The sequence below is a fragment of the Zonotrichia leucophrys genome, chromosome 4A (assembly GCF_028769735.1).
Source record: "Zonotrichia leucophrys gambelii isolate GWCS_2022_RI chromosome 4A, RI_Zleu_2.0, whole genome shotgun sequence".
NCBI lineage: Eukaryota > Metazoa > Chordata > Aves > Passeriformes > Passerellidae > Zonotrichia > Zonotrichia leucophrys.
Window position 1 is genome coordinate 8,291,506 of NC_088174.1, and position 9,236 is coordinate 8,300,741.

At 43.5% G+C, this 9,236-nt stretch overlaps 1 protein-coding gene across 1 annotated transcript; it reads right to left on the reverse strand.

The window, feature by feature from the left end:
* Positions 1-215: 215 nt before the first annotated feature.
* Positions 216-8,020, reverse strand: NXT2 (nuclear transport factor 2 like export factor 2). Its single transcript, XM_064713318.1, has 4 exons — positions 7,914-8,020; positions 5,908-5,994; positions 4,707-4,851; positions 216-3,814 (listed from the first exon to the last, which is right to left on the reverse strand). Exons 1-4 carry the CDS (start codon positions 7,926-7,928, stop codon positions 3,636-3,638), a joined length of 426 nt encoding a protein of 141 aa, XP_064569388.1. The 5' UTR covers positions 7,929-8,020; the 3' UTR covers positions 216-3,635.
* Positions 8,021-9,236: the final 1,216 nt, after the last annotated feature.

The following is a 9,236-nucleotide window of genomic DNA, read 5'->3' on the forward strand; positions in this document are numbered from 1 at the left end:
TAAATCTTAGAGGGATTTAATTTGACATGGTTACTTTGGGCAGCTCAGCATTTACTGCCTGAGAGTGCTTTTGGCCAGGCATTTGCCATAGGGTTATTCCAGACACATTTTACCCTGGCAGAGCTGCCAGCCTGTTCTGCAGTGCCCCAGCACCACTCAGCAACAATCAGAACTCAGACCTACAACACAAGGAGTAAAGATAAGGAAGCCACAAGTTATTTCTTGTACTTTTAATATCATAAGAACAAGCTATGAAAATTTCTAGTAATAATAATAATAAAAGAAAAAAAAAGGTAGAGTAACTGGTAAGTTTGGGGTTTTTTGGCGCTTTTTTTTTCTTGTTTGTTTTTTTTGTTTGGTTGTTTCTTTCAGTTTTGAAAATTAATCTTACAAGAGGTCTCAAACAATTTCATAAACTTACAAAATATATTCAAGTGTGGAAAGTTATTTTACTGATAAAACAGCATTTCTTTATAATGTGCTTTTCTCCAGACAGGTTAAGGAAGCACAGGCATATCAGAACAAACCATTCATAGCATCAGTACAAATCCCTTTTCTCCAACATAGGCATTTGAAATCCATTGAACTGTAGTATGCCAAACAAACAAAGCAACAGAAAAGCAGTGACTGCTATAGACAATACAGGGAACATACAAAAAGATCTCTCAAGTCTTCAGTTGCTACAGTTTCATAGTGGAAGTGCTTAGCTCTTCAGCTGGCTTTGTTTCACTGACTGGTTGTACAGAGTAATTTGGTCTCGAACGAAAAAATGGAAGCATTAACTCCAGTGCAGTGTTTGGAGCACAAACATATTCATTTCATAGATGCCCATTGAAAATTTTGGGTATTGCAGCAGATTCAGCAATGGTCACACCAAACCAGCTGGATGGGTTTGTACAGAATTAAATGAAAGCATTTTTGTGTTTTCTGCTAATTTCAACAGAATATTAAGAAGCAGCACAGAGCTAGCAACAAAGAGATTTTTTTGTTTGTGCCATTAGTTACTCCATTGTAAAACCACCACTTGACTCTAAGAGCTACAATCTCACTTGGTATAATAAATAAAAATATTTTGCAAACCAGCATGTTCAGTTCTAAAGAGCAAGAGCTAATTATAGTCGTACTGAATCACCCAAGTGATCCTCACTGAAGATGATGGAAACAGGCAGGAGTAACTGGCACCTCTCCCTGGCCTGAAGCAATTGTGTTCCAGTGCATTTCCCCACAAAACTCCTGGGTATGCATACCAAGTCTTACTCTCCTACTCCATCTACAGATCTTACTAAGTAGGACTTTTAACTGGGTTTGTCCAGCTAGGCCAGTTAGTTATCTTCCTCAGTCATGTTCCAGGTAGTGGTGGGGGTTTTTGTTTGGTCAGTTTTTTTCAATATTAATTGCAAAAGTCAGATTTAAAAGCAGCTTGCATTTAAATAGCATGAAAATAATTGAGAATAACCTTTGATTGACTGAAACATTGCCTCATATATTTTGAATCTCCCAGTCTGCCTAGAAAAAGCTTAAAAATTATTATACAAATTCAAACCTGGATAAAAATATCCAATAAGTATTTATTCACAGCACAAGCTTATCAGGTACTGATAAGTGTGTGTTCTGGTGACTGCCTTCAAAGTCCAACAAGCCAATGCCACAGCTGCACCCATTGCTGCATTTGAAAAGGCAAAACCTGTTTTGTGTATGCAAAGCAGATCTGTAACACCACTTACACAATCAACAGCAAGTTAAACAGCCAGTAGAATACACCACGCCAGTGTCACAGCTCAACAGTGCTGTACCAGTTACAGGCATGCTCAGGTTATGTTTTCTTCTCAATCTTCTAGAGGAAATACAAATATATGAACATCACATATTCTCTTAAGAACAAACAGTAATTAAATAGAATGATCCTTTCTTCACTACATACAGAAATAACAATGTATTTACAATATTTACAGTTTTCAAAAATCCTGTTCTTGCACTATTCTGCAGGAATTCAAATTCTTCAGCCTGAAAAATAGGTACACAATAGTTCTGATCATAAACAGCCTCTAAACAGAGACAGGTTACTAATTCTAACTTACTGGTGTACAGACTAGAGGGCCTGAAAAGGAAATAAAGCCACTCATTTCAGCTAAATATCCCATTGTTTGTGGGATTACATGGCAAACTACAGATGCTTTATGTTTTACCCAAGTGAGATATTGCTCATTTTCACAGTTTTCTCCATTTAAGTCACTGAACAAGTGAGCTGCAGTTGTAACTGCTTTCAGACTGCTCTTGTCATTGACACATAGGCTATGATGAGTTACAAGCTCCCCTCCTGTACCTTCAGTTACAAGCAAGGGCATACTCAGGGATACAGCTACAGCTATACAGCTACATTTTGGGTTTGGTTTTTTTTGTTTACTTAGCTTAAAACAGAAACACACCAGTTTAAAACAAAGCTGCTGATACTCAGATTTGCTCTTAAGTTCCAAAGGTGGACTCTCTTAACTCACAGTCTTGAAAAGTATTTCAAAGCAGCTGGAAGCTTTAAACTACAAATTTAAAGCAAAACACATAAAACCCCCCAGATAATCAGTAATTAAAGGCAATTTTTAAAAAGAACATGAAAAAATACAGTAAAAATCTGCATGAGAGGAAGATAGTGTTAGTGGTGCAGAGCTGCTGTTCTCAATTGAAAATAATGCAAGCACCTGTTCTGAGTAACAGTACTGATGAGAAAAATTGAAGGCTTCACAGTAATGCACACTTTCAGTGCCACTTTTTAACTACAATGTTTCTTGAAAAGACAGAAAGGATTCAAAACTTGCAGACTTAATATGAGAAAAATAATCCAAACCTCATAGCAACAGAATGCAGAACTAAAGCCAACAGAAATCATGTATGTGACCTATTTCTAGGCCATGATAAGACTGCAAAAGACAAACAATCAGTTTGAAGCCCTTCACGTGCGTGTGAAGAGTTATTGGCACAGGAGCTCCGAATCATTCAGCATGCCCTACATTTGAATCCATGGAATAAACAACCAAAGTCTGGGAAGCTCAGACTGAAAGGAAACCCAAAGATATATGGTCCTTTGGCATCAGAGAAGGTAAACATTACCTTTCCAATGGATTGAGAGATTACAAACTTAGGAGCTGCATTTGCTCCTTTCACTAACAATAGAAACCATAGCAATCCTTCCCAGCCTCTCACAACTGGGAGTAGGGAGCTTTCAAAATTACATCTTCATGCCACAAGCATCTTCTTCAAAAGAGAGAAGATGATACTGTAAAAACAGATCTTTTCAAGTTGAAAAAAATTACGTTTGGTCAGAATTGTACATGAATAGGATTCTGTGTTCAAACAGAACGGTTTGAGCACTCAGCAGTGGCAGCACAGCTGCATGTAAGGCATTTTAGGAATGATTCGAATACAGCTCACTGCCTTCAGCACTTGACTAAATTCAACTAACACGAGCAACCTCTCACATTTTATTACTACAGCTGTGGTCACTGGAATCAACCCCGCAACATCCGCAGCCCGCCCGTAACATCAGATGCAACACAAAGAGCGCGCGCAGCCCCCGTGGAACAGCTGCCTGCACAGTGGAGTGGTGGTGCCAGAGGGGAGAGGTCACTGCCGGGCCAGCCCTGCTAACTGGCCCAGTCCTGGAAGCGGAAGCAGTCCCCGGCGATCTTCCACACGGTGTTGGTGGGGGTGGCCTGTGCTGTCAGCAGGAAGTTCTGATTGAAGTAGCGCTGCTTATCCCCATCAAATTTGACAGTCCCACTTGTCACCACGAGGACTGTTGTCTGGCCTTGAGTAGCTTGCTCTTCACAAGGAGGTATGAAATGATGAAGAAAACAACTCAAACAAAGACTAGCAGGTAAAGAGGCAGGAAATGCACACAGAAGCTTGGTTCAAGTGTGGTTACACTGCGCCAGGCTAACAGCTGGGTACAGGCAGGGAGTGCAGCTCTGGTGCAGCGTTCCTACACAGACAGCGGTGCGTTCACCAACACGGCTCGGCAATGGCTTTGCCACTTTCATCTCCTGCTCTTCATTTTAGAGCACTGACAAACACCTCCATTTGTGCTTAGAGTGAGCTCTCATTACTCCAGATATACACACATAGAGATATTTAGCAACTTGCATAAACTTTTTCCCCCCATTATTAGAAATTATATCTTTTCCACAGCAGAGCAAAGCAAGTGTGTTTGACCACAGGCTTTTCCCTTTCTTATATTCCCAAAATGTCCATTAGAAGCCATTTATTAACTTCTCAATTATGAGACTGAGTTTAGGAGTTGTTAATCAGAAATCTAAAGAACTTAACACCTATTCTAGATGTAAAGAAACCAAAGTACACACAGGTTAATAACCATTTGTTCACATGATACTGCAGGTCAGTACAAGAGGCCACCATAAGGGTCTCCCAAGCACAACATAACCTGGTAAGCCACTTTTTCCATACATGAAAATAGATCACATCTGAATATGATCTAAACAAAAAAAGTCCTGAAAGTATTTTCCCAGACATGAAAAAAAAGTGTTTAATTGCTGCATCTCTTGATTTGTGCTTTATATAAGCACAACTTGACACTTCAACCCTTGGTATTTTCTCTAAGCTTATTCCAAAGGAATTATTAAGCCCTACAATAATTGCTCACTTTCAATAGTTAAAAAAAATGAAAAAGAACTAAATAAATTATAATACAACCTTACCGTGAACAGGCTGGCAGTCCAACACATTAACCTGGAATTCACTTGATGGCAACATTTCAAAAAACTTATTTAGTTCTTCTTGCCCAGACACTGCATTTCCATTCCAAACTAATGTTGCTTTGTCCAAATACAGTCTGGTTAAAGCCTGAGTGATTATGAAAATACACATTTAGGAAAAATATGTAAGCATATAATGAACAACATACTAAACTTACACTGTGAATTACTGATTTCTTCTGTTAGTTTACAGATAAAATGCTTTCCTGAAACAGTAGCTCCTTTTAACAACCAGTGCTCCTGACCAAGAATTAAAACTAACACATTTTCCTTTATGAGTAGCACAGTGACTCATAGCTCAAATATTGATAACATCCCTTTAACAAAGGTAATGACAGAACTGAAGTGGTTGCTTACAAAAGGACAGTGCTACCTTTCCACTGTAAGTTTATCACTGATTTTCTTTTTTTTTCTTCTGAGAGGGAAAGTGTGAAATTATAATTTCAGGTTAAAAAAAAGTGAGCAAGACCAGGAACAGGTGAAACTTGAAGAGCACACCAGAACTTCCCAAATGTTTCATAAGCTCTCAGAGCTGAGTAACTGCCCAGCTCTCCTCCAAGGCGTTGACACAACCCAGTCATGTGTGCAGTAACATGGGACTGCTGGTACTTTCACACACTGAACTGCAACTACAGTACATTTAAAATCCCAAACATTGGTCTCCAAGGCTCTCTTGGTGAACATTTGTCACATGGTACCCCATCAGTGTGCCCCAGGAAGACTTGCAGAGCCAAACACAGCTGTACTGCTTCAGCTTCAGGCACTCAGAAAAACCCCAGAACCAAAAGTGGTAACTGCTAATGAAAGAGGTTTGGGGGGAAAAAAAAGCTAAATCCTGACCTCAAGGGGAAATAAAGCAAGTTCTGCTGCCCTGTACTGACCAAACCCTGCAGCTGCAGACACAGCTGCACACCAGGTGAACCAGGGCCATGAGAAGTCCAAGGCTCTGCTGAGCAGCCCCTTTTCCAGCAAGGCTGCACAGGAGACAAAATGCTCTGCAGGAGCCTGAGGAGCAGCTGCCCTGCTCTGCCATGGCCAGTGCAGCCCATGGGCACCATGCTCAGGTGCTTTGGTGTAGTGACAGCCAGAAATGCAAACAAACAGTGCCAGGACAGTTTTAACTACTGTCAAAGCAGCTACATACCCTTCTCCTCTTGTCCATTGTCTCATAGTAAATATTGACAAACTCATCTGCAGCTCTACAAGCTTGATCCACATAGGTTTTGAAATCCTGCAGGGAAGAAATCAGATCAAATTTTAGTTATGCAATCCAATGATTGACTCAATTTCTCCTGCAAGTCACTTTGACTTCAAATAATGTTGAATTTATTCTAAGCTCCTTTTCTACTTGCAGAAGTACCAGCTGTTAGGCAGGTGACAGTTTCAGCATTAGTTTTGAATGCTGATATAGTTATTGTATATAAATTACAAATATTTACATTGGAAAATGGGCTACAGCTGGCTGCAGGTAGTGTGGCCACACAATTATTCAAGGAAAACAGTTGTTGCTGTGATGGCTGTTCTGAAATAAAGTTAAGGAACAAGATTTATTCAGATACTTCTGAGAATTAGCAAGAACCCCATCACACTGCCCTCCTAGTCTCATTTTTAACATACCTGTATCTATAGAAATATATAGTGAGAGAGAACACCAACATCTGGCTGTATTCCTTCTAGAATGGATCAGGTTTAACCCATAGGTTAAACCCAAACACTTCTCCTCACCCCTCATCATTTTCCTCACACCCCTCTATTTGGATTCACCCCCAGGTAACAGCCTCTGTGGTCCCACCACTGCACAGTGATCTCACTGGGTTATTGGCTCAGTTTGTTCATCCCTTTGCCTCTCAGTCTCTTACAGACCCTGAACTGGGACATCCTGGAAAGCAGATCCTGAATTTCCTGTCCATACATCCATAAATCTGCATTTGGTTCTCTTACCAATTCTTTAAAATGCTATTATTTATCACTGTCCTGTTTCAGTGTTATACTCTCAGTATCTGCAACAACCAGTGCTGAGCAATTTCACTGCTTGCATTTTCTTGGCTGCTTTCACTGAATGTTCTCCAGAACCACCAGGAATCCCTCCAGTGTTAACACAAGAAAACACTCTGAACAGAAGCCAAGGCCTATCAAATAATCCCTGGTTATCCAACAAAGCCAATCTTGTTTCTGTGCACTCTCCTCTCCCCCTGCATGGACACAAACTGCGCTTCCCCTCCCTGCCCTGCCCAGCAGCTCCCGAGCTCCCAGGCCACTGCCAGTCCCAGAAATGCCCAGAGAGGCTCTGGGGTGTCGGAGCTGTCCCCGGGAGCAGTGACTGCAGCTCTGGGCAGTGACAGCAGGGCCCGGGAGCCCCCAGCAGCTCCCCCAAAGCCTCCCCTGCAGCAGCGGCTGTGAGAGGGCGCTGCAGGGCTGCCAGAGTCTGGAACCAGCCCTTGGGGTACCTGCAAGAGAAGTCTAACAGGAATTCAGCTCTGTCGGTTTTGCAAGTTTTACAGCCATAACCAACAAAGTTTTAAACTCTGTGAACAGTTCAGGCTGGAATAAACTTCTGGAGATCACCTAGTCCCTTTTCAAAGCAGAGCTGGCCCCACAGGCTGATCCACTTTCCGGGCTAGCTCTGACAGCCGAGTCCTCTGTCCCTCCTGCCACGTGTGGACATCTCCGAGCATGGAGACGGTCCCACTTCCTTCGGGTTCCAACCATCTCACCCAGAAACCCTCCTTCCCAGCTTCTAACAGGAAAGCCATAATTGAAAAATCCAACCAACAACTAGCCCCAAATCAACTTCTCCAAGCCTCTGGGGCCAACTCCAAGTTTTCCAACGCACCCGGCCCTGCCGAGGGCCTCGCCGAGCTCCCCTCTGCCCCAAGGCCCCTGTAGGAACACGCTGAGGCCGCCCCGCACGGGCCCCGCGCAGCCCCGGGACCCTCGGGAGGCGGGAGCGGCCCCTGCCCGCAGCCCGTGCTGAGGCGCTGCCGCCCTGCCCTGCCCGCTCCGTGTCCCACGGCGCCGGGACGCTCCCGGCGGCCTCCCCGCGCTCCCACGGCCGCCCTGTGGCCCGCAACACCCTCCCGAGGCGGACACCCCGCGCTCCCCGGCCCCGGGCCGCGGTTCCCGGCAGTTCCCGGCCCGGCCCGGACTCACCACGGACGCGGCCATGGGGCGGCGAGGCGGGAGGGCGCCGGAAGTGCTCTGCTCCGCCGCTTCCGGCCGCGCGTCCCTCGCCCAAGGCGTTCCGCCGCGGGGCCCTGCCGAGCGTTCCGCCCAGCGAGCATTCCCTCCAGCATGGACACTGCCGAGCTTTCACTGCAGGGCTGGGAACGGCCCGGAGAGCTGGAACCGGGAAAGGAACCGAAATTGTAATCACCAGTAAACAGCGAATAGTGCTATGTATTCCCCTATCTGTGTGGAGTAATTCTTAGAAATGACTGCTTTAGAACTTCAGTCAAAATTACTCAAAAAACATAAAAATATCTTACTGAAGTCCTTCTTAACATCCTTAACATCCTCACCTTAACATCCTTAACATCCATACTGAAGTAAGGATGTATCAAGATTTCAAAAATGTGTTCAGCCATCTGGGTTAGGCCATATTTTCTTCTGTTTGCAGCCATTGATTAAAATAAGTTAACATTCATAACAAAGCACTGAATAATTTTAGAATCACGGACAAAATGCATAGATTTTATTGTCAGTGATTTGATCCTGGGCAAGGAATGCCCACTGAATGAAAATGGAATTCAGCCTGCAGTAAGGTGAAGATTCCCATTCTCCCACAGAACCCTCATGTGACAGTGATGCACTTTTGCATTAAGGCCCATGCAGAAATGAACACTGCCTGCATCTCAGCCAGGCCCCTTGTCAAATGAACCTTGTCTGTGTCACTGCAAACTGTGACATTTGGGGCATGAGCTCGTAATGAACTGTCTCCTAAAACAAGGAAAGCAACTGACACTGGGCAATTGCAGACTCTGATTAATGGGATTCTTGTGAAACTGGATCATGACTCAGTGTTTGAGGGTTTTGCCTGAGCAAGAGCTCAATGAAAACTCATTATTTGATATTTGATCTGTTGATTTTAATGAGAACTGGGAGTAGGTCTCAGATGTTTGACTTACAGGGTGGATAAAAATTAATGCTAAAGCTGGATTTGGGATTTACTAAACTGCAATGGACTTAGGAAAGCCAATTTTGGCCAGTTCCCAGCATAGAAGGAGGACCTGGGCAGAACCTGTGCTTGTTACAGTCCCATGGGGACTCTCAACTGTGGCCACTCCACCTCCAATTTCTGCCATACCAGAAATGGAGGAATGCAATGACTCTTGTGCTGATAAATGCCTCCCTTGTTTTTAAAAGAAAAACAGGACTTGGTATATATTGTACTGGGAATTGTATCCAGTGGAATATGCTGAGATAAGTACAAATAACTGTTCCATTTTACTCCATTCAAAGCAGTCCCAAGTGGAG

Bases quoted from the DNA above. Each gene is read 5' to 3' on its own strand.
- NXT2 (XM_064713318.1), bottom strand. The intron at 4,852-5,907 runs GTATGTAGCTGC...ATAATCACTCAG, and splicing joins CAATGGACAAGAGGAGAAGG to GCTTTAACCAGACTGTATTT. The intron at 3,815-4,706 runs GTAAGGTTGTAT...CTCCTTGTGAAG, and splicing joins GGACTGCCAGCCTGTTCACG to AGCAAGCTACTCAAGGCCAG.